The sequence below is a fragment of the Nerophis ophidion genome, linkage group LG09 (assembly GCF_033978795.1).
Source record: "Nerophis ophidion isolate RoL-2023_Sa linkage group LG09, RoL_Noph_v1.0, whole genome shotgun sequence".
Classification (NCBI taxonomy): domain Eukaryota; kingdom Metazoa; phylum Chordata; class Actinopteri; order Syngnathiformes; family Syngnathidae; genus Nerophis; species Nerophis ophidion.
Window position 1 is genome coordinate 7,999,814 of NC_084619.1, and position 26,196 is coordinate 8,026,009.

Below are 26,196 nucleotides of genomic sequence, written 5' to 3' on the forward strand. Positions count from 1 at the left end.
CATACGGTTTCCAGCTGGTTACCATTTTTTACGCCTCTCTGCTCTTCTACGTCGCCTGCATGCTTCAGAGACAACAAACGTAGCGTACAGGTAAATAAATAGTATTCATAAGGTTGCCTTTTGTGCACAAATACGCCGTTTGGAGTGACAATTGACGCACTGGATAATAGACGCGATGTATCCTGCAACATGTCTAGGCTCCCTCCCCAACACACACACATTCACTATTCCTTTTTTTTTGTTTGTTTTGGTTTTGAATAATGATGAACGTTACGCTATTCGATGTTTTATGTGTGTAAAATTACAGCATTGTGTAACAGTGTTTGGAAAAAAAAATAATATAGGGAAATGTTGGTCTCATCCTGTATTAATGTTACTATCATCATTTAATAAGGGGCATAATAATAATAATATGTCACATGACCAATAACATTTGCAACATTGACGTGCATTTTACATTTATATCGCATGCATGCTTTAATCATGCTCAATTTGCAGCTGAGACAATTTGTGTTCAGTCGGATAATGTGTGATAATCCCATTTGTTAGAGGTCAAAGTTCACCTGTACACTAATGTGGTGTTTGTGTGACCAACAGGGGCGACATGACTCTGACCAGAGGCTCTTTCACCTACGCCACTGGGGAGGAGTACCATGGCGAGTGGAAAGAAGGCAAGTTATTCACACTAAAGGCCTACTGAAATGAAATGTTCTTATTTAAACGGGGATAGCAGGTCCATTCTGTCTGTCATACTTGATCATTTCGCGATATTGCCATATTTTTTTGCTGAAAGGATTTCGTAGAGAACATCCACGATAAAGTTCGCAACTTTTGGTCGCTAATAAAAAAGCTTTGACGATGTGTGCGTGACGTCACGGGTTGTAGGGCTCCTCACATCTGAACATTGTTTACAATCATAGCCACCAGCAGCTAGAGCTATTCGGACCGAGAAAGCGACAATTTCCCCATTAATTTGAGCGAGGATGAAAGATTCGTGGATGAGGAAATTAAGAGTGAAGGACTAGAAAAAAAAAAACTTTAATTCAGATGTTTTTAGACACATTTACTAGGATAATTCTGGGAAATCCCTTATCTGCCTATTGTGTTGCTAGTGTTTTAGTGAGATTAAATAGTACCTAAAAGTCGGAGGGGCGTGTCCACGGGTGTGTTGACGCCAGAGTCTCTGAGGGAAGTCACAAAGTAGGTGTGCTGTCACCACCTGTCACTTCATGCCGTGACTTATTATTATTTTTTTCGGTGTTTTCCTGTGTGTAGTGTTTTAGTTCTTGTGTTGCGCTCCCATTTTGGTGTTCTTTTGCAATTTAATGTACGGATGTACTTTGTAGAAGGTAAAAAAGTAAAAAAAAAAAAAAAGGTGATTGCAGGGGAGCGATTCAGATGTTTTTAGACACATTTACTAGGATCATTCTGGGAAATCCCTTATCTGCCTATTGTGTTGCTAGTGTTTTAGTGAGTTAAATAGTACCTGAAAGTCGGAGGGGTGTGTCCACGGGTGTGTTGACGCCAGAGTCTCTGAGGGAAGTCACGAAACTGCAGCAAGACAGAAGCTCCGCTGATCTCCGGTAAGAGGCGACTTATTACCACAATTTTCTCACCGAAAACTGCCGGTTGACATGTGGTCGGGATCCATGTTCGCTTGACCGCTCTGATCCATAGTAAAGCTTCACCTTAGGGAATTTCAAACAAGGAAACACTGTGTGTTTGTGTGGCTAAAGGCTTAAAGCTTCCCACCTCCATCTTTCTACTTTGACTTCTCCATTATTAATTGAACAAATTGCAAAAGATTCAGCAACACAGATGTCCAAAATACTGTGTAATTATGTGATTAAAGCAGACTACTTATAGCTTGGATCGGGCTGGAAAACAATGTTTCTACAATTAGTAGAGAACATCGACGATAAAGTTCGCAACTTTTGGTCGCTAATAAAAAAGCTTTGACGATGTGTGCGTGACATCACGGGTTGTAGAGCTCCTCACATCCTCACATTGTTTACAATCATAGCCACCAGCAGCAAGAGCTATTCGGACGGAGAACGCGACAATTTCCCCATTAATTTGAGCGAGGATGAAAGATTCGTGGATGAGGAAATTAAGAGTGAAGGACTAGAAAAAAAAAAAACTTTAATTCAGATGTTTTTAGACACATTTACTAGGATAATTCTGGGAAATCCCTTATCTGCCTATTGTGTTGCTAGTGTTTTAGTGAGATTAAATAGTACCTAAAAGTCGGAGGGGTGTGTTGACGCCAGTGTCTCTGAGGGAAGTCACGAAGTAGGTGTGCTGTCACCACCTGTCACTTCATGCCGTGACTTATCATGATTTCTTCGGTGTTTTCCTGTGTGTAGTGTTTTAGTTCTTGTGTTGCGCTCCTATTTTGGTTGTTGTGATCCGGCTACCGGATCACACATCTCTAGCATGTTTATGTCCTTTTTGTATTGTCCTATGTTTTGATCATGTTTTGGACTCTACCGATCCCGTTTGTTAGCGCACTTCCTTGTTTTGTATTGTCACCATGGCAACCTAAGTATGCCTCCTGCACGGACTTATTACGCACACCTGTTTTGAATTATTTGTGTTGTATTTAAGACCACCTGCTACCTTAGTTCCTCCTGGCTGTTTTGTTTGCTACTTGCAACACGCACGTTGGTTCTTATTTTTGTAATCACTATTGCTAAGTCTCGCCTTAGCTTTGCGTGCGCTCTGCACCTCTATTCCTGTACTCTGCTCTCGTTGCTAATTCTTAGCATAGCTCTCCGTGCATTCGGCACGCCTTTTCTTTACATTTTGTACCAGTATTATTTTTGTTTTTTGTATTAAATCTAATCTTACCTGCAACTCCTGCCTGTCCTGGTCCTCTTGCATCCCTGGGGTAGCAACACGCATCCATTATGCCTCGCCATCGTGTCAGAAAACAGCCAGCACAACGCCGCCTCGCAGTGGACCACCAAAAGTCTTCCCTTCGCCAAGCCGCGAAGACTTTTTCCCCGGACAGCAGCGCGCAGACAACAGCCCAGTACTCTTCCCTGAGGTTTGGAAGTTTTGTTTTTTCTCCATATTCCAACCACTCTTCCGACTGGGCTGTAAGGCCAGGGCATACCTCCGGCCCACCGGTCCATCACGGTGACGTCATTTCGTCAACGCCCCCTGGTGGCTCAATACCACCCCCTGTCGATGATATTTTTTCTGAGGATTTTTATATTGTTGAGTCTTATTCTCAACCTGTTTCAAATATTGACTATGATTTTTTGGACTCTATAGACACAACTAAGTTCTATACAGATGTTATTTCTAGATGCAAACTAAGGCAACATGAGCTACCTACTTTTCTTCCTCCACCTGTGTTTCCCCCGGTCAAGCCACTAAGGCCACCTAGACCTCCTCCACCGACTTTTCGACTCGCTAGTCCACTACCTCCAGTGCGCCCTCCACCACCGGTGTTCAAGCCTAGTCCCAGTCCTGGTCCGACTTCTGGCCAACATTGTAGATCAACTCGTAGACTGAGTCGTAGTCCGAGTCCTAGCCCAAGTCCTTGCTCAAGTCATTCTCTTAATGGTAGTCCAAGTCCCGGTCCCAGTTACGTACCTTCGTGTAGTCTTGATCGTAGTCCGTGTCCTAATTCCCCTCGTGGTCTTAGTCCTCACAGTAACCCTAGTCCTTGCCCAAATTCTTGTCCGAGCCCCAGTGTCACTGTAAGTCCTAGTCTTTGTCCAAGTCCTTGCCCGAGCACCAGTATGATTGTAAGTCCCAGTCCTTGCCCTAGGTTGACCTCAAGTCCTAGTTCCTGCCCAAGCCCTGGTTCGACTGTAAGTCCTGGTCCTTGCCCAAGTCCTTATAAAAGCACTAGTTTGATTGTAAGTACTGGTCCTCACACAAGTCCTTGCCCAAGTCCTAGTGTTAGTCTAAATCCTCATAGTAGTCCTAGTCCTCCTCTCTGCCAGTCTCTTAGTGCTCCTCGGCTGACGCCGACACCTGCTCCTCGGCTGACGCCGACTCCTGCTCCTCGGCTGACGCCGACTCCTGCTCCTCGGCTGAAGCCGACACCTGCTCCTCGGCTGAAGCCGACACCTGCTCCTCGGCTGAAGCCGACACCTGCTCCTCGGCTGAAGCCGACACCTGCTCCTCGGCTGAAGCCGACACCTGCTCCTCGGCTGAAGCCGACACCTGCTCCTCGGCTGAAGCCGACACCAGCTCCCAGTCTGGTTCTCACACCAGCTCCCAGTCTGGTTCTCACACCAGCTCCCAGTCTGGTTCTCACACCAGCTCCCAGTCTGGTTCTCACACCAGCTCCCAGTCTGGTTCTCACACCAGCACAAACTCCAAGGCTGGAGCCCACTCCGGTACCAGCACCACGACAGGTACCGGTGCCAGCTCCGTGCCGCCAAGCACCGGTGCCAGCTCCGTGCCGCCAAGCACCGCCGACGACGGGGCTGGAGCCCACACCAGCGCCGACGACGGGGCTGGAGCCCACACCAGCGCCGACGACGGGGCTGGAGCCCACACCAGCGCCGACGACGGGGCTGGAGCCCACACCAGCGCCGACGACGGGGCTGGAGCCCACACCAGCGTCGACGACGGGGCTGGAGCCCACACCAGCGTCGACGACGGGGCTGGAGCCCACACCAGCGTCGACGACGGGGCTGGAGCCCACACCAGCGTCGACGACGGGGCTGGAGCCCACACCAGCACCACCGACGACTCCTGCGGCTCCCAGGCCGCCTCCGACGACTCCTGCGGCTCCCAGGCCGCCTCCGACGACTCCTGCGGCTCCCAGGCCGCCTCCGACGACTCCTGCGGCTCCCAGGCCGCCTCCGACGACTCCTGCGGCTCCCAGGCCGCCTCCGACGACTCCTGCGGCTGCAGCACCCGCATCATCCTCGCCAGCTGCACTCGGGCCTGCTTTGGCTGCAGTCCCCGCACCCTCGTCTGCTGCTTCCAAGCCTGCTGGGATTTCGGTGCTGAGGCGTCGTCCACCACGTCGACCACGGGCGTGGCCTCTGCGAGGTCATCCTCCTCGCCAGATACTCCCTCCTCCATGTCGGCCACGGATGTGGCCGTGCCCGGGTCGTCCGCCTCGCCGGGCACCTCATCCTGCGAGGCGGCCACTAATGTGGCCTTTTCGAGGTCGCCCGCCAAAACTTTTTCGGCAGCAGCGTTCCACCCGCCGCCGCCACATGATGTGTCCTCGGTGGATTCGGGGACATGCGATCTGGCGACCCTCCACCAGGTCCTCCCTCCACCCTCCCTTCATTTTCAGACTGTCTCATTTGTGGGAGAGGGTTCTCTTTATTGCTGTTTTTTTTGGGGGGCATCTGGGATCTGCCCCTTAAGGGGGGGGTAATGTTGTGATCCGGCTACCGGATCACACATCTCTAGCATGTTTATGTCCTTTTTGTATTGTCCTATGTTTTGATCATGTTTTGGACTCTACCGATCCCGTTTGTTAGCGCACTTCCTTGTTTTGTATTGTCACCATGGCAACCTAAGTATGCCTCCTGCACGGACTTATTACGCACACCTGTTTTGAATTATTTGTGTTGTATTTAAGACCACCTGCTACCTTAGTTCCTCCTGGCTGTTTTGTTTGCTACTTGCAACACGCACGTTGGTTCTTATTTTTGTAATCACTATTGCTAAGTCTCGCCTTAGCTTTGCGTGCGCTCTGCACCTCTATTCCTGTACTCTGCTCTCGTTGCTAATTCTTAGCATAGCTCTCCGTGCATTCGGCACGCCTTTTCTTTACATTTTGTACCAGTATTATTTTTGTTTTTTGTATTAAATCTAATCTTACCTGCAACTCCTGCCTGTCCTGGTCCTCTTGCATCCCTGGGGTAGCAACACGCATCCATTATGCCTCGCCATCGTGTCATTGGTGTTCTTTTGCTATTTAATGTACGGATGTACTTTGTAGAAGGTTAAAAAAAAAAGTTTTAAAAAAAAAGGTGATTGCAGGGGGAGCGATTCAGATGTTTTTAGACACATTTACTAGGGTAATTCTGAAAAAAATCCTTTATCTGCCTATTGTGTTGCTAGTGTTTTAGTGAGTTAAATAGTACCTGAAAGTCGGAGGGGTGTGTCCACGGGTGTGTTGCGTCTCTGAGGGAAGTCACGAAACTGCAGCAGGACAGAAGCTCCGCTAATCTCCGGTAAGAGCCGACTTATTACCACAATTTTCTCATCGAAAACTGCCTGTTGACATGTAGTCAGGATCCATGTTCGCTTGACCGCTCTGATCCATAGTAAAGCTTCACCTCTGGGAATTTTAAACAAGAAAACACCGTGTGTTTGTGTGGCTAAAGACTAAAAGCTTCCCACCTACATCTTTCTTCTTTGACTTCTCCATTATTAATTGAACACATTGCAAAAGATTCAGCAACACAGATGTCCAAAATACTGTGTAATTATGTGATTAAAGCAGACTACTTATAGCTTGGATCAGGCTGGAAAACAATGTTTCTACAATTAGTAGAGAACATCGACGATGTGTGCGTGACGTCACGGGTTGTAGAGCTCCTCACATCTGAACATTGTTTACAATCATAGCCACCAGCAGCTAGAGCTATTCAGACCGAGAAAGCGACAATTTCCCCATTAATTTGAGCAAGGATGAAAGATTCGTGGATGAGGAAATTAAGAGTGAAGGACTAGAAAAAAAGCAAACTTTAATTCAGATGTTTTTAGACACATTTACTAGGATAATTCTGGGAAATCCCTTATCTGCCTATTGTGTTGCTAGTGTTTTAGTGAGATTAAATAGTACCTAAAAGTCGGAGGGGTGTGTCCACGGGTGTGTTGACGCCAGTCTCTGAGGGAAGTCACGAAGTAGGTGTGCTGTCACCACCTGTCACTTCATGCCGTGACTTATCATGATTTCTTCGGTGTTTTCCTGTGTGTAGTGTTTTAGTTCTGGTGTTGCGCTCCCATTTTGGTGTTCTTTTGCTATTTAATGTACGGATGTACTTTGGAGAAGGTAAAAAAAAAAAGTAAAAAAAAAAAGGTGATTGCAGGGGGAGCGATTCAGATGTTTTTAGACACATTTACTAGGATAATTCTGAAAAAAATCCCTTATCTGCCTATTGTGTTGCTAGTGTTTTAGTGAGTTAAATAGTACCCGAAAGTCGGAGGGGTGTGTCCACGGGTGTGTTGCGTCTCTGAGGGAAGTCACGAAACTGCAGCAGGATGGAAGCTCCGCTGATCTCCGGTAAGAGGCGACTTATTACCACAATTTTCTCATCGAAAACTGCCTGCTGACATGTAGTCGGGATCCATGTTCGCTTGACCGCTCTGATCCATAGTAAAGCTTCACCTCTGGGAATTTCAAACAAGGAAACACTGGCTGTGTTTGTGTGGCTAAAGGCTAAAAGCTTCCCACCTACATCTTTCTTCTTTGACTTCTCCATTATTAATTGAACAAATTGCAAAAGATTCAGCAACACAGATGTCCAGAATACTGTGTAATTATGTGATGAAAGCAGACTACTTACAGCATTGTTTTTCAACCTTTTTTGAGCCAAGGCATATTTTTCACGCTGAAAAAAATCCTGAGGCACACCACCAGCAGAAATCGTTAAAAAACAAAACTCAGTTGACAATAAAAAGTCGTTGTCGCAATTGATGGATATGAATCCAAACCAGAACTAGAACCACTATAGCTCTTGTCTCAAACTTATTATTATGATTTTTTTCGGTGTTTTCCTTTGTGTAGTGTTTTAGTTCTTGTGTTGCGCTCCTATTTTGGTGTTCTTTCGCTATGTCATGTACGGATGCACTTTGTGGACGCCGTCTGCTCCACACGCTGTAAGTCTTTGCTGTCGTCCAGCATTCTGTTTTTGTTTACTTTGTAGCCAGTTCAGTTTTAGTTTCGTTCTGCATAGCTTCAATGCCTTTTCTGAGGGGCACTCGCCTTTTGGGTTTTTTTTTGGTTTAAGCATTGAACACCTTTTTACCTGCACGCTGCTTCCCGCTGTTTCCGACATCTACAAACAAAGCAATTAGCTAGCGGCTGCCACCTACTGATATGGAAGAGTATTACACGGTTACTCCGCCGAGCTTTAGACAACACATCAAATGCTACAGAGTTCGTCACTGAGGATTTTTTTTCCACCTGTGACTTGTCCAACTACATGACAAGTTGAGTACTATTGAACAAACACACGCGATCGTCCGTAAGAAAACGTATTTCTCTGCTAGTCCACCAGTGTTGAAAGAACTGCAGTGTTCACATTTCTGACTAGCTTTATTTTCCAACACTGATTTAAAAGCTTTTGGAAAAGAATACTGCCAGGAACAGGTCAAGTTAGTCTCTTTTCTCCGCCTGGAAAGTCCAAACCGCTTTCTGGATCCGACCATCAAAAGCTAACCGTGAGGCTAATGACAACCAGGCTTAAACTATTAAGTCCAATCCTTATTAGCTAGCGCTAGTAGTCCTTGACAAACTCAACTATCCACTTTGGCACTGACAAATCTTCTAGATTGGACTTTGGGAATTCTTAGTGGACTGAGAAGGGGTTTTTTCCTTGAAAAGTCAAAGGTAGCATCCTAAAACGTACTACTTTAGTAATATTATTGTCATGATCCGTCGCCCGGATCATGTTTTGGAATTCTCTGTTATTTTTGGTCTTCCTTAGTTATTGTTTTGTGCACCTCTGGGTTTGTTTTGGTTTCTATGGGGATTACCACTAACCATAGATTAGTTAGTGGTAATCCCCACTAACTTTGATTAGTGGTCGGCATACTCACCTGCGGTCTACCATTAATCAGAGCACTTTTTATTCACCTTGCTCAGTCTGGCTTCCTTCTGGATTCGTACTTTATGATTCCCGCTCTAAATGGTTATTTTAGCTTCCCGTGCGATTGGCACCCTTTGCTTGTTTTCCGTTTTTGGTACATGTTTGATTGACGAAGATTAAATCATGTTCCTACCTGCAAGTCCTGTCCAGAGTAGTCCGTTTGCATCCCGGGGGAAGGAATCTCGCGGTAAACTGCAACCCTGTCTTAACAAATACCAAAGGAAGGAAGTATAATAATGCATATTTTGGTTGATGAAGCTTTGTTAAAAATGTATTTATATATTTTTCCCACAAATTTAAATGTTTTTAAATAAACTAAGTTTGATCCAACACCCTGTAGTGTATGTATATATATATATATATATACACATATATGTGTGTGTGTGTATTTAAATTATCTAGTTATTTGCAGGCTAATTGACAGCTAGCGATTAATGCGCTAGTTGCCCGCTAGATATTAGAAGGGGTAAGTTGGCAGTTAGCAATTAGCGCACCAGTTGCCAGTTAGTGGTGAGCGTGTTTGTTGTCAACTAGTGATCAACACCACAGTTGCCAGCTAGCAATAAGCAGCGTTGTTAGCCAGCGATTTGCGCGCCAGATGCCAGCTAGGGATTAGCATGTTAGTTGTCAGCTGGCGATTAATGTGCAATCATTGCGCTAGTTGCCGCTAGCTGTTGAGGTAAGGCAAGTTAATTTCGAGTAGCACAATTCGTACACGAGACGAATGAAAGTGCTTTCAAATTAAACTCAGAAAATAAAATCCTCATTAAAACAAACATAATTCAAATTTAAACCCAATCAATTAGCGCTAGTTGTTAGCTAGCAACGCCCTAGTTGCCAGCTAGCTATTAGCAGTGTTAAGCTGTCAGCTAGCGATTAGCGCATCAGTTGCCAGCTTGTGATTAGCATGTTAATTGTTAATTAGGGATTAACTTGCCAGTTGCTAACTAGCGTTTTAGCACTCTAGTTGCCAGCTAGCTATTAACAGCGTTGTCAGCTAGCTTTTAACACGGCAGTTGCCAGATTGCGATTAGCACAATAGTTGCCATCTAGGCCTTAGCGGCGTTAAGTTGTCAGCTAGCGATTAGCGGGCCAGTTGACAGCTAGTGATTAGCATGCTAATTGCCAGCTAGCAATAAGCAGCGTTGTCAGCCAGCGATTTGCACGCCAGATGCCAGCTAGGGATTAGCATGTTAGTTGTCAACTGGCGATTAATGTGGAATCATTGCCCTAGTTGCCGCTAGCTTTTGAGGTAAGTCAAGTTAATTTCGAGTAGCACAATTTGTACACGAGACGAATGAAAGTGCTTTCAAATTAAACTCAGAAAATAAAATCCTCATTAAAACAAACATAATTCAAATTTAAACCCAATCAATTAGCGCTAGTTGTTAGCTAGCTAGTAACGCCCTAGTTGCCAGCTAGCTATTAGTAGTGTTAAGCTGTCAGCTAGCGATTAGCGCATCAGTTGCCAGCTTGTGATTAGCATGTTAATTGTTAATTAGGGATTAACTTGCATGTTGCTAACTAGCGTTTTAGCACTCTAGTTGCCAGCTAGCTATTAACAGCGTTGTCAGCTAGCTATTAACACCGCAGTTGCCAGATTGCGATTAGCACAATAGTTGCCATCTAGGCATTAGCGGCGTTAAGTTGTCAGCTAGCGATTAGTGGGCCAGTTGACAGCTAGTGATTAGCATGCTAATTGCCAGCTAGCAATAAGCAGCATTGTCAGCCAGCGATTTGCGCGCCAGTTGCCAGATAGGGATTAGCATGTTAGTTGTCAACTGGTGATTAATGTGCAATCATTGCGCTAGTTGCCGCTAGCTGTTGAGGCAAGGCAAGTTAATTTCGAGTAGCGCAATTCGTACAAGAGACGAATGAAAGTACTTTCAAATTAAACTCAGAAAATAAAATCATCATTAAAACAAACATAATTCAAATTCAAACCCAATCAATTAGCGCTAGTTGTTAGCTAGCTAGTAACGCCCTAGTTGCCAGCTAGCTATTAGCAGTGTTAAGCTGTTAGCTAGCGTTTAGCGCATCAGTTGCCAGCTGGTGATTAGCATGTTAATTGTCAATTAGGGATTAACTTGCATGTTGCTAACTAGCGTTTTAGCACTCTAGTTGCCAGCTAGCTATTAACAGCGTTGTCAGCTAGCTATTAACACCGCAGTTGCCAGATTGCGATTAGCACAATAGTTGCCATCTAGGCATTAGCGGCGTTAAGTTGTCAGCTAGCGATTAGTGGGCCAGTTGACAGCTACTGATTAGCATGCTAATTGCCAGCTAGCAATAAGCAGCGTTGTCAGCCAGCGATTTGCGCGCCAGAAGCCAGCTAGGGATTAGCATATTAGTTGTCAGCTGGCGATTAATGTGCAATCATTGCGCTAGTTGCCGCTAGCTGTTGAGGTAAGGCGAGTTAATTTCGAGATGCACAATTTGTACACGAGACGAATCAAAGTGCTTTCAAATTAAACTCAGAAAATAAAATCCTCATTAAAACAAACAATTCAAATTTAAACTCAATCAATTAGCGCTAGTTGTTAGCTAGCTAGTAACGCCCTAGTTGCCAGCTAGCTATTAGCAGCGTTCAGCTGTCAGCTAGCGATTAGCGCATCAGTTGCCAGCTTGTGATTAGCATGTTAATTGTCAATTAGGGATTAACTTGCATGTTGCTAACTAGCGTTTTAGCACTCTAGTTGCCAGCTAGCTATTAACAGCGTTGTCAGCTAGCTTTTAACACGGCAGTTGCCAGATTGCGATTAGCACAATAGTTGCCATCTAAGCATTAGCGGCGTTAAGTTGTCAGCTAGCGATTAGTGGGCCAGTTGACAGCTAGTGATTAGCATGCTAATTGCCAGCTAGCAATAAGCAGCGTTGTCAGCCAGCGATTTGCGCGCCAGATGCCAGCTAGGGATTAGCATGTTAGTTGTCAACTGGCGATTAATGTGCAATCATTGCGCTGGTTGCCGCTAGCTGTTGAGGTAAGGCAAGTTAATTTCGAGTAGCGCAATTTGTACACGAGACGAATGAAAGTGCTTTCAAATTAAACTCAGAAAATAAAATCCTCGTTAAAACAAACAATTCAAATTAAAACTCAATCGATTAGCGCTAGTTGTTAGCTTGCTAGTAATGCCCTAGTTGCCAGCTAGCTATTATCAGCGTTAAGCTGTCAGCTAGCGATTAGCGCACCAGTTGCCAGCTTGTGATTAGCATGTTAATTGTCAATTAGCGATTATCTTGCCAGTTGCTAACTAGCGTTTTAGCACTGTAGTTGCCAGCTAGCTATTAACAGCGTTGTCAGCTAGCTTTTAACACGGCAGTTGCCAGATTGCGATTAGCACAATAGTTGCCATCTAAGCATTAGCGGCGTTAAGTTGTCAGCTAGCGATTAGTGGGCCAGTTGACAGCTAGTGATTAGCATGCTAATTGCCAGCTAGCAATAAGCAGCGTTGTCAGCCAGCGATTTGCGCACCAGTTGCCAGCTAGGGATTAGCATGTTAGTTGTCAGCTGGCGATTAATGTGCAATCATTGCGCTAGTTGCCGCTAGCTGTTGAGGTAAGGCAAGTTAATTTCGAGTAGCACAATTCGTACACGAGACGAATGAAAGTGCTTTCAAATTAAACTCAGAAAATAAAATCCTCATTAAAACAAACAATTTAATTAAAACTCAATCAATTAGCACTAGTTGTTAGCTAGCTAGTAACGTCCTAGTTGCCAGCTAGCTATTAGCAGCGTTCAGCTGTAAGCTAGCGTTTAGCGCATCAGTTGCCATCTTGTGATTAGCATGTTAATTGTTAATTAGGGATTAACTTGCATGTTGCTAACTAGCATTTTAGCACTCTAGTTGCCAGCTAGCTATTAACAGCGTTGTCAGCTAGCTATTAACACGGCAGTTGCCAGATTGGGATTAGCACAATAGTTGCCATCTAGGCATTAGCGGCGTTAAGTTGTCAGCTAGCGATTAGCGGGCCAGTTGACAGCTAGTGATTAGCATGCTAATTGCCAGCCCGCTATTAACGGTGTTAAGTTGTCAGCTAGTGATCAACGTGCCAGTTGCTAGACAGTGATTAGTGCGCTGGGTACTAGCTGGCTATAGGGTGTGTTCCACTGGTACTGGAAAGTTGGAATGTCAGAGTTCCTAAACAGGCGTTTCAACTGGAACGCCTCGGAGGTCAAATTTCTTACAAACCCCGTTTCCATATGAGTTGGGAAATTGTGTTAGATGTAAATATAAACAGAATACAATGATTTGCAAATCCTTTTCAACCCATATTCAGTTGAATATGCTACAAAGACAAGATATTTGATGTTCAAACACATAAACTTTATTTTTTTTGCAAATAATAATTAACTTAGAATTTCATGGCTGCAACATGTGCCAAAGTAGTTGGGAAAGGGCATGTTCACCACTGTGTTACATCACCTTTTCTTTTAACAATACTCAATAAACGTTTGGGAACTGAGGAAACTAATTGTTGAAGCTTTGAAAGTGGAATTCTTTCCCATTCTTGTTTTATGTAGAGCTTCATTCGTTCAACAGTCCGGGGTCTGTTGTATTTTACGCTTCATAATGCGCCACACACTCTTTTTTTATGAAGCCACGCTGTTGTAACATGTGCTGAATGTCGCTTGGCATTGTCTTGCTGAAATAAGCAGGGGCGTCCATGAAAAAGACGGCGCTTAGATGGCAGCATATGTTGTTCCAAAACTTGCATGTACTTTTCAGCAATAATGGTGCCTTCACAGATGTGTAAGTTACCCATGCCTTGGGCACTAATGTACCCCCATACCATCACAGATGCTGGTTTTTGAACTTTGCGTCGATAACAGTCTGGATGGTTCGCTTCCCCTTTGGTCCAGACGACACGATGTCGAATATTTCCAAAAACAAATTGAAATGTGAGCTCGTCAGACCACAGAACACTTTTCCACTTTGCATCAGTCCATCTTAGATGATCTCGGGCCCAGAAAAGCCGGCGCCGTTTCTGGATGTTGTTGATAAATGGCTTTCGCTTTGCATAGTACAGCTTTAACTTGGACTTACAGATGTAGCGACAAACTGTATTTAGTGATAGTGGTTTTCTGAAGTGTCCCTGAACCCATGTGGTGATATCCTTTAGAGATTGATGTCGCTTTTTGATACAGTGCCGTCTGAGGGATCGAAGGTCACAGTCATTTAATGTTGGTTTCCGGCCATATGTAGAGCTTCAGTTGTTCAACAGTCCGTGGTCTCCGCTGCTGTATTTTACGCTTCATAATGCGCCTCACTTTGTCGATGGGAGACAGGTCTGGACTGCAGGCGGGCCAGAAAAGTACCCGCACTCTTTTTTTTACGAAGCCATGCTGTTGTAACACTTGTGTTGCTGAAATAAGCAGGGGCGTCCATGATAACGTTGCTTGGATGACAACATATGTTGCTCCAAAACCTGTATGGACCTTTCAGCATTAATGGTGCCTTCACAGATGTGTAAGTTACCCATGCCTTGGGCACTAATACACCCCCATACCATCACAGATGCTGGCTTTTGAACTTTGCACCTATAACAATCCGAATAGTTATTTTCCTCTTTGTTCTGAGGACACCACGTCCTCTGTTTCCAAATATAATTTAAAATGTGGAATCGTCCGACCACAGAACACTTTTCCACTTTGCATCAGTCCATCTTAGATGAGCTCGGGCGTTTCAGGATATTGTTGATAAATGGGTTTGGCTTTGCATAGTAGAGTTTTAACTTGCACTTACAGATGTAGCGACCAACTGTAGTTACTGACAGTGGTTTTATGAAGTGTTCCTGTGCCCATGTGGTGATATCCTTTACACACTGATGTCGGTTTTTGATGCAGTACCACCTCAGGGATTAAAGGTCCGTCATATCATTGCTTACGTGCAGTGATTTCTCCAGATTCTCCGAACTTTTTGATGATTTTACGGACCGTAGATGGTAAATCCCTAAATTCCTCGCAATAGCTCGTTGAGAAATGTTGTTCTAAAACTGTTCGACAATTTGCTAACAAATTGGTGACCCTCAACCCCATCCTTGTTTGTGAATTACTTAGCATTTCACGGAAGCTGCTTTTATACCCAATCATGGCACCCACCTGTTCCCAATTAGCCTGCACACCTGTGAGATGTTCCAAATAAGCGTTTGATGAGCATTCCTCAACTTTATCAGTATTTATTGCCACCTTTCCCAACTTCTTTGTCACATGTTGCTGGCATCAAATTCTAAAGTTAATGATTATTTGCTAAAAAAAAAACATCAAATATGTTGTATTTGTAGCATATTCAACTGAATATGGGTTGAAAATGATTTGCAAATCATTGTATTCCGTTTATATTTACATCTAACACAATTTCCCAACTCATATGGAAACGGGGTTTGTGTATATTTTGATTCCGAAGAAATAGCGATTGTTGAAGGACCGGAATTTGCGTACATTGCGTAAGTTGTTTACGTAAGTGAGTTGATAAATAAAGATAACGTAGATGTCCGTGTTGCCTTTACTTTACAGCCACGAAGATTAGAACTCCAAAATATATCACACTATAAATTAGGCTTGTACGGTACTGGTATTTTATCGCGGTACTAATGAATGAAAAACGGTACTTGTGGAAGACGCTTCCGGGTAGCTCCACCGTAGACACGGCACAAGAGCCAAGTGTGCGGGTTTAACAAAGTTTTAATGTTTGTCCCGAGATTTTCCAAAATGTCTTTCAGCAAGTCGTACTCCTGCCGTCACTCCCAATCCTCTCTCTCGCTCTGCTCCCGGCCGCTTAGTGTTAAAGACAACAGATGATTAGATGAACACGTACCATCTGCGAAATCTAATCCCCTCCCAGCTGTGTCTCGCCGTCAGCACATGTCTTCAGTACCATGGACAGCGGCGGTGACTTTTCCTCCTACAAGCAGCGCTGACTACACTTTCCCTCCACAGTACTATACTGTTTGGAAAGTATCAGTTCCCGGGCATGACGGCGCGTCGGCACGTCATGACATTGCTGGTTTTATGAGCAGACGGGCGTGTTCGGCAGCGCACAATCACTGAGTACTTACGCCGTCAGCACATGTCTTCAGTACCATGGACAGCGGCGGTGACTTTTCTTCCTACAAGCAGCGCTGACTACACTTTCCCTCCACAGTACTATACTGTTTGGAAAGTATCGGTTCCCGGGCATGACGGCGCGTCGGCACGTCATGACATTGCTGGTTTTATGAGCAGACGGGCGTGTTCGGCAGCGCACAATCACTGAGTACTTACGCCGTCAGCACATGTCTTCAGTACCATGGACAGCGGCGGTGACTTTTCTTCCTACAAGCAGCGCTGACTACACTTTCCCTCCACAGTACTATACTGTTAGGAAAGTATCGGTTCCCGGGCATGACGGCGCGTCGGCACGTCATGACATTGCTGGTTTTATGAGCAGACGGGCGTGTTCGGCAGCGCACAATCACTGAGTACTTACGCCGTCAGCACATGTCTTCAGTACCATGGACAGCGGCGGTGACTTTTCTTCCTACAAGCAGCGCTGACTACACTTTCCCTCCACAGTACTATACTGTTTGGAAAGTATCGGTTCCCGGGCATGACGGCGCGTCGGCACGTCATGACATTGCTGGTTTTATGAGCAGACGGGCGTGTTCGGCAGCGCACAATCACTGAGTACTTACGCCGTCAGCACATGTCTTCAGTACCATGGACAGCGGCGGTGACTTTTCTTCCTACAAGCAGCGCTGACTACACTTTCCCTCCACAGTACTATACTGTTAGGAAAGTATCGGTTCCCGGGCATGACGGCGCGTCGGCACGTCATGACATTGCTGGTTTTATGAGCAGACGGGCGTGTTCGGCAGCGCACAATCACTGAGTACTTACGCCGTCAGCACATGTCTTCAGTACCATGGACAGCGGCGGTGACTTTTCTTCCTACAAGCAGCGCTGACTACACTTTCCCTCCACAGTACTATACTGTTTGAAAAGTATCGGTTCCCGGGCATGACGGCGCGTCGGCACGTCATGACATTGCTGGTTTTATGAGCAGACGGGCGTGTTCGGCAGCGCACAATCACTGAGTACTTACGCCGTCAGCACATGTCTTCAGTACCATGGACAGCGGCGGTGACTTTTCTTCCTACAAGCAGCGCTGACTACACTTTCCCTCCACAGTACTATACTGTTTGAAAAGTATCGGTTCCCGGGCATGACGGCGCGTCGGCACGTCATGACATTGCTGGTTTTATGAGCAGACGGGCGTGTTCGGCAGCGCACAATCACTGAGTACTTACGCCGTCAGCACATGTCTTCAGTACCATGGACAGCGGCGGTGACTTTTCTTCCTACAAGCAGCGCTGACTACACTTTCCCTCCACAGTACTAAACTCTGTTTGAAAAGTATCGGTTCCCGGGCATGACGGCGCGTCGTCACTTCATGACATTACTGGTCGCACAAGCGGACGGGCGTGTTCGGCAGCGCACAATCACTGAGTACTTACAAGCAGACACAGTGTGTGGACAGAAAAGAACAGAACGGACGCATTTTGGCTTAAAAACTAAAGATAAAGGTGAAGTTTTAACACTGAAACGCCCTAAGCGGCAAATATCTGAGTGTTTTAGCTACTTCTAAATCACTAATCCTCGCCTCCATTAGTGATTTAGTCCTGCAAGTATCATCCCTGCGGGACGAGGAATGGCTAAACATGCTTCACTACACACCATAGGAGGATACGATCGCTAAACGCTAACAGCAAGCTAGCACCCCTGAATGTAAACAAATGCCATGGGTGGATCTACACCTGACATCCACTGTAATGATACCAAGTACAATGGCGTATTGAGTCGATACATTTCTATTTTTGATCGTCACAAAATTCATATTATGTTTTTAAACTCAGGAAATACGTCCCTGGCCACATGAGGACTTTGAATATGACCGATGTATGATCCTGTAACGACTTGGTATCGGATTGATACCCACATTTGTGGTATCGCCCAAAAACTAATGTAAAGTATCAAACAACAGAAGAATAAGTGATTATTAAATTTTAACAGAATTGTAGATAGAACAAGTTAAAATGGTAAATAAGCTGATATTAACAGTAAATGAACAAGTGGATTTATAATCAATTTGTCAGGCTTGCCACTGATTGTTTGTGTTTTAGTTTTTCCTCCGTGCGTTTAGTATTTCCTGTTTTTAATTCCTGTCAGCGCTCTTATTTTGTCCGTTTCCTGTTTTTTTTTCCCTGCGTTGACTGGCACCTGGCCACACCTGGTGTCAATCAGCCCGATCCTATTTGTACCTGCTTTGTCCTCCAGTCGAGTGCTGGATTATTGTCATGTATTGTCACTTCTTGTCGCTGTTGTCGTTGCTACCTGTCGCGTCATGTCGTATCACGTCTGGTCAACGATTGCGGTTTTTAGCTTACTGCCTTTTGTTCCCTGCTTCCAAGTTTGTTTTCTTATTACATGTACGACTTCTGTTTCCTGCTCGATACCTGCTAGCTTCCACGCTAGGCCTTTTTGTTTTTGCTAGCTTCCATGCTAAGCTCCGTGTTTATTTTCTAGTTCCCATGCTAGCTCTCTTTGTTTGTTATCCGCCCACGTGCGCGTTTTTGGTTGTACCCCTTTGGTTTGTTTTTGTTTTAGTATTTTTATTAAATCATGTTTTCTCACTCCATGCCTGCCTCCTTCTCTGCATCTTGGGGTTCGTCACAAACTAACTCTGACACATTTTTTACTAGTTGTCCTTAATAATTTTGACAAAATAGAATGATAAATGACACAATGTGTTACTGCTTCTTTTTGTTTGTTTACTTACGAATAGAAGACAAGTTGTGTAGTATGTTCACTATTTTATTTAAGGACAAACCTGTTCTTTGATTAAGAAACATATGTTTAATGTACCGTAAGATTTTGGTTAAAATAAAGCCAATAAGCCATTTTGTTTGTGGTCCCCCTTATTTAGAAAAGTATCAATATTTTAACACCGGTACTAAAATATTGGTAACAGGAGAACACTACTATAAATATATACTTTAATACATTATATGTCTTAATTTGATTATCCAGAGAATAGTGCTCGATACCTTGGTAGAGCGCAATTTATGTATGTGTGGGAAAAATCACCAGACTACTTCATCTCTACAGAACTGTTTCATGAGGGCTTCCCTCATGAAACAGTTCTGTAGAGATGAAGTAGTCTGGTGATTTTTTTTCCCACACATACATATACTTTAATACATTACATTTAATTTATTTTCACATAAAAAACACTTATTTTTAAGGTCTTATTTTATTTTATGTGGCGGTATAGCTCGGTTGGTAGAGTCGCCATGCCAGCAACTAGAGGGTTCCAGGTTCGATCCCAAGGACACACTGCCGTTGTGTCCTTGGGCAAGACACTTTACCCACCTGCTCCCAGTGCCACCCACACTGGTTTAAATGTAACTTAGATATTGGGTGTCACTATGTAAAAAGAGCTTTGAGTGACTAGAGAAAAGTGCTATATAAATATAATTCACTATTTTATTTTGTAGTAGTGGTAGCGACTTCCTTGTTCATTTACGGAATTCCAGTCAACTTCGTTAGTTTTCACCTTATCGTACTCTGCATGGAAGTGACGTCGAGGCCACATTGGGGCCACATTGGGGCCACATTGAGACCACATTGGGGACACATTGGGACCACATAGGGGCCACATTAGGGCCACATTAGGGCCACGTTGAGGCCACATTGGGGCCACATTGAGGCCACATTGGGGCCATGTCGGGGCCACATTGGGGCCACATTGGATCCACATTGGGGCCACACTGAGGCCACTTTGGGGCCACATTGAGGCCACACTGAGGCCACATTGGGGACACATTGGGGACACATTGGGGACACATTGGGGCCACATTGGGGCCAATTGGGGACACATTGGGGACACATTGAGGCCACATTGGGGCCACCTTGAGGCCACATTGAGGCCACATTGGGGCCACATTGAGCCCACATTGAGGCCACATTGAGGCCACATTGGGGCCACATTGAGGCCACATTGGGGCCACATTGGGACCACATAGGGGCCACATTAGGGCCACATTAAGGCCACGTTGAGGCCACATTGGGGCCACATTGAGGCCACATTGGGGCCACATAGAGGCCACATTGGGGCCATGTCGGGGCCACATTGGAGCCACATTGGGGCCACATTGAGGCCACACTGAGGCCACTTTGGGGCCACATTGAGGCCACACTGAGGCCACATTGGGGCCACATTGGGGCCACATTGGGGCCACATTGGGGCCACATTGAGGCCACATTGGGGCCACATTGGGGACACATTGGGGACACATTGGGGCCAATTGGGGACACATTGGGGACACATTGAGGCCACATTGGGGCCACCTTGAGGCCACCTTGAGGCCGCATTGGGGCCACATTGAGGCCACATTGAGGCCACATTGGGGCCAAATTGAGGCCACATTGGGGCCACATTGGGGCCACATTGGGACCACATAGGGGCCACATTAAGGCCACATTAAGGCCACGTTGAGGCCACATTGGGGCCACATTGGGGCCACATTGGGGCCACATTGAGGCCACATTGGGGCCATGTTAAGACCACGTTGGGGCCATGTTAAGGCCACATTGGGGCCACATTGAGGCCACACTGGGGCCACATTGAGGCCACATTGGGGCCACATTGGGGCCACATTGAGGCGACATTGGGGCCACATTGGGACCACATTGAGACCACATTGGGGCCACATTGAGGCCACATTGAGGCCACTATGGGGCCACATTAAGGCCACATTGAGGCCACATTGGGTCCGCATTGAGGCCACATTGGGGCCACATTGGGGCCACATTGAGACCACATTGGGGACACATTGAGGCCACATTGGGGACACATTGAGGCCACATTGAGGCCACATTGGGACCACATAGGGGCCACATTAGGGCCACATTAGGGCCACGTTGAGGCCACATTGGGGACACATTGAGGCCACATTGAGGCCACATAGGGGCCACATTAGGGCCACATTAGGGCCACCTTGGGGCCACATTGGGGACACATTGAGGCCACATTGGGACCACATAGGGGCCACATTAGGCCACTTTAGGGCCACGTTGAGGCCACATTGGGGCCACATTTGGGCCACATTTGGGCCACATTGGGGCCACATTGCGGCCACATTGAGGCCACATTGGGGCCACATTGAGGCCACATTGGAGCCACATTGAGGCCATATTGGGGCCACATTGAGGCCATATTGGGGCCAAATTAAGGCCACATTGAGGCCACATTGGGGCCACATTGGGGCCCCATTGGGGCCACATTGAGGCCACATTGAGGCCACATTGGGGCAACATTGAGGCCACGTTGAGGCCACATTGAGGCCACATTGAGGCCACATTGAGGCCACATAGGGGCCACATTAGGGCCACATTAGGGCCACGTTGGGGCCACATTGGGGACACATTGAGGCCACATTGGGACCACATAGGGGCCACATTAGGCCACTTTAGGGCCACGTTGAGGCCACATTGGGGCCACATTGGGGCCACATTTGGGCCACATTGGGGCCACATTGAGGCCACATTGAGGCCACATTGAGGCCACATAGGGGCCACATTAGGGCCACATTAGGGCCACGTTGGGGCCACATTGGGGACACATTGAGGCCACATTGGGACCACATAGGGGCCACATTAGGCCACTTTAGGGCAACGTTGAGGCCACATTGGGGCCACATTGGGGCCACATTTGGGCCACATTGGGGCCACATTGAGGCCACATTGAGGTCACATTGGGGCCACATTGAGGCCACATTGGAGCCACATTGAGGCCATATTGGGGCCACATTGAGGCCATATTGGGGCCAAATTAAGGCCACATTGAAGCCACATTGGGGCCACATTGAGGCCCCATTGGGGCCACATTGAGGCCACATTGGGGCCACATTGGGGCCACATTGGGGGCACATTGAGGCCACATTGGGGGCACATTGGGGCCACATTGGGGGCACATTGAGGCCACATTGAGGCGACATTGAGGCCACATTGAGGCAACATTGAGGCCACATTGGGGCCACGTTGAGTTCAATGCGGCCTCAAAAAATCAGATTTCTAACAGAAATGGACTCCGAGTGAATCTCTCCCTGACAGTGTGGACTATGATGGGGAAGCTAGAACATTCCACGACTGCTTCCTAAAGCCCTGCTAAAAATCTGATGGATTACCGTGCAGTAATTGCCATCACACACACACACACACACACACACACACACACACACACACACACACACACACCAGGCAGATGGAGCTGCTAAACCTTTAGCTGACAGCGGGGAGTTGTGTGCTGATTTCCCCTTCCTGTTACATTTACTGGAACGTACTTGAAGACTACTAGTATTACCTTTATTATACCCTCCTTTTACATACAAAACACAAAATTGGCACCTTGTGTAAATGGTAAATAAAAACAGAATAGTGTCAAGCCCATGGGATCATGTTTTGTTTTTGTCATGTTTGGTTTTATTTTTGGGACTTCCTTGTTTTCTTTGTTACCATTAGTTTTCACCCTGCCTTCATGTCTCACACCTGTTTGCACTTATCATGTTCATTATTTAAACCTGTAGTTGCCAGGTGGTCAGCCTGGCGACTTCATACACATACTTCCTTCATGCCATGCCATGCTGTTTAATCCCTCCTGCCCATGCCACGTAAGTTTTTGGTATTTTTTTAGTTCTGCCTTCGTGCTTTGTTTGTTTTCATAGTCTAGTTTTGTACCGCCATTGTGCACGCCTTTTGTTTGCCTTTTTTTGTAGTTGTTAGAGTATAAATAAATATGTACCTTCATGGCAGCGTTGCGGTAAGCTTTATTTGATTGCGGTTTTTAGCTTACTGCCTTTTATTCCCTGCTTCCAAATTTGTTTTCATATTTAAAGTTAAAGTACCAATGAATGTCACACACATGCTGGATGTGGTGAAATTATTTTCTGCATTTGACCCATCACCCTTGATCACCCCCTGGGAGGTGAGGGGAGCAGTGAGCAGCAGCGGTGCCGCACCCAGGAATCATATATGGTGATTTAACCCCCAATTCCAACCCTTGATGCTGAGTGCCAAGCATGAGTCCCATTTTTATAGTCTTTGGTATGACTCGGCCGGGATTTGAACTCACGACCTACCGATCTCAGGGCGGACACTCGAACCAGTAGGCTACTGAGTAGGTAGCAATAGCATCAACCAAGCTCATCTTTGTGCATTCACGTACAGCATAAAACGTTTGGTGGACAAAATGAGACAAGAAGGAGTGGCATAAAACACGTATTTCTGTGGCAGCATCAGAGAAAGTTGTTAATGTAAACAAACGGCGATGAATTTAAGGATTGCTGAAATTAGAAGGGCAAAACGGTGCTTGCCAAATGCTCTCACCAGTGAAGCATGTATAACATAAACGGTAGGAGAGAGGTAATGGGTCCCATTTTTATAGTCTTTGGTGTGACTCGGCCGGGATTTGAACTCACGACCTACCAATCTCAGGGCAGACACTCTAACCACTAAGCCACTGAGTAGGTCACGTATGATTTCTGTTTTCCTGCTCGATACCTGTTATACGCCCACGTGCGCGCTTTTTGTTCGTACCCTTTGTTTATTTTTTATGTCTTAGTGTTTTAAATTAAATCAATCAATCAATCAATGTTTATTTATATAGCCCCAAATCACAAATGTCTCAAAGGACTGCACAAATCATTACGACTACAACATCCTCGGAAGAACCCACAAAAGGGCAAGGAAAACTCACACCCAGTGGGCAGGGAGAATTCACATCCAGTGGGACGCCACTGACAATGCTGACTATGAGAAACCTTGGAGAGGACCTCAGATGTGGGCAACCCCCCCTCTCTAGGGGACCGAAAGCAATGGATGTCGAGCGGGTCTAAAATGATACTGTGAAAGTTCAATCCATAGTGGCTCCAACACAGCCGCGAGAGTTCAGTTCAAGCGGATCCAAGACAGCAGCGAGAGTCCCGTCCACAGGAAACCATCTCAAGCGGATCAGCAGCGTAGAGATGTCCCCAACCGATACAGGCGAGCGGTCCATCCTGGGTCCCGACGAGCGGTCCATCCTGGGTCTCGACTCTGGACAGCCAGTACTTCATCCATGGTCATCGGACCGGACCCCCTCCACAAGGGAGGGGGGGACATAGGAGAAAGAAAAGAAGCGGCAGATCAACTGGTCTAAAAAGGAGGTCTATTTAAAGGCTAGAGTATACAGATGAGTTTTAAGGTGAGACTTAAATGCTTCTACTGAGGTGGCATCTCGAACTGTTACCGGGAGGGCATTCCAGAGTACTGGAGCCCGAACGGAAACCGCTCTATAGCCCGCAGACTTTTTTTGGGCTCTAGGAATCACTAATAAGCCGGAGTCTTTTGAACGCAGATTTCTTGCCGGGACATACGGTACAATACAATCGGCAAGATAGGCTGGAGCTAGACCGTGTAGTATTTTATACGTAAGTAGTAAAACCTTAAAGTCACAGGAAGCCAGTGCAGGTGAGCCAGTACAGGCCTAATGTGATCAAACTTTCCTGTTCTTGTCAAAAGTCTAGCAGCCGCATTTTGTACCAACTGTAATCTTTTAATGCTAGACATGGGGAGACCCGAAAATAATACGTTACAGTAATCGAGACGAGACGTAACAAACGCATGGATAATGATCTCGGCGTCTTTAGTGGACAGAATGGAGCGAATTTTAGCAATATTACGGAGATCATATTTTCCTGCAAAATGCCTCCCTCCTTCTCTGCATCTAGGGGTTTGTCAACAACTAACTCTGACAGAATAATCCAGCCCAAAAGCAGGTACAAATAGGAGCGGGCTGATTGACACCAGGTGTGGCCAGGTGCCAATCAGCCGCAGCTGAGGGGAAACAGCGCACAGGGAAAAAAACGGGAAACTAAAAACAGAAAATACTAAACACACACGGAGGATAAACTAAAACACAAACAGACTGTCAGTGGCAAGCCTGACAGAAATGGGACGATACTGATTGGTGTCCGATTGATCTCTACACCCTTAACTCACAGGACAATCATTGAAAGGTCAATTTTGCTTCACATGACGTTTCGAAGGATCCTTTCCTGTGTGTGGTTTTGTAGGTCGGAGGCATGGCGTCGGCCAGCTCAAGTTCCAAGACGGAACCTGTTACGCCGGACAGTTTGAGGACGGACTCTTCCACGGCGCCGGCGTCCTTCTCTTCACGGACGGCTCCAGGTGTGCGAGCAACGGCGAGGCCGCCTTGGTCCGCTGCACTTTTCACGAGTCTTTGCCGTCTTGTCGCCATGCCAGGTACGAGGGCGAGTTTGCGTACGGGAAGTTTCAAGGCGCGGGGGTCTTCGGTCGATCCGACGGCATGAAGTTCGAGGGCGAGTTCAAAGGCGGACGCGTGGAGGGATACGGTGAGGCCGAAGGAAAGGATCCTGTGGACGTCCCGTAATGCTGTCTCTCGTCCAGGACTGTTGACGTTCCCGCACGGAACTCACGGTGTTCCACGCAATGAGGGTTTGTTCCAAAACCACAAGCTGCAGAGGAGAGAAAAGTGTCCCGCGGTGGTGCAGAGGGCGCAGGCGTCGGCCGCCAACGCCCGCAGGGTGGCTCTGTGACTCTTTCTCACCTTTACAGCTATGTCCTGGTTCTTGCTCCTCAAAGGGATGCCTCAGGGAGGTGGACTCCTCCCCCTTTCCTTCAACGTACTTCTTCTCACCAAACACCAATATCCATGTTCCCAATGCACAAAACCACACAGCACACAGGTGTGTTCTTAAGAGTTTTGCCACCGCTAACGACGTCTTAGCTTGCTAAGAGTTAGCGGCTAATTAAGGAGACCCGGCTAGGACTTAAGTACAAAGGAGTACAAGGATGACGCTAAAAACAAAAAGTCAACCCTACGACCACCACTACTACTACTTTTACAAGTATTAAGTCGTAATTAGCAAAAAAATAAAAAATATTTTATAAGAATGAAACCACAATTTCACGAGAATTGTTTAATTGAAGAAAGCAGGGGTCCCCAAACTACGGCCCGCCAGCGTCCAAAATCCGGCCCGCGGGAAGTCTTAAAAAAGAAAAAACTAAACAAAACAATATATATATATATATATATATGTATACATCTTTTTTTTTAAAATCTTTTTTAAATGTATTTAATTATTTTTTTAATTATTATTATTATTTTTTTAATTTGTCCTTTCTAATCAATTTTTCTCTCGCTTGTTACTCCTGTTGTCTCCTAGCCTTTTAGGCAAATCATCTAGTCTAAAAATGCCCATCCATCCATCCATTTCCTACCGCTTATTCCTTTTGGGGTCGCGGGGGGCCCTGGTGCCTATCTCAGCTACA

At 46.0% G+C, this 26,196-nt stretch overlaps 1 protein-coding gene across 1 annotated transcript; it reads left to right on the top strand.

Moving 5' to 3' along the window:
- morn4 (MORN repeat containing 4) lies at window positions 1-25,960 on the top strand. Its single transcript, XM_061909913.1, has 5 exons — window positions 1-90; window positions 598-671; window positions 24,957-25,071; window positions 25,147-25,256; window positions 25,312-25,960. The coding sequence occupies exons 2-5, from the start codon at window positions 605-607 to the stop codon at window positions 25,458-25,460; spliced, it is 441 nt and encodes a 146-aa protein (XP_061765897.1). The 5' UTR covers window positions 1-90; window positions 598-604; the 3' UTR covers window positions 25,461-25,960.
- Window positions 25,961-26,196: the final 236 nt, after the last annotated feature.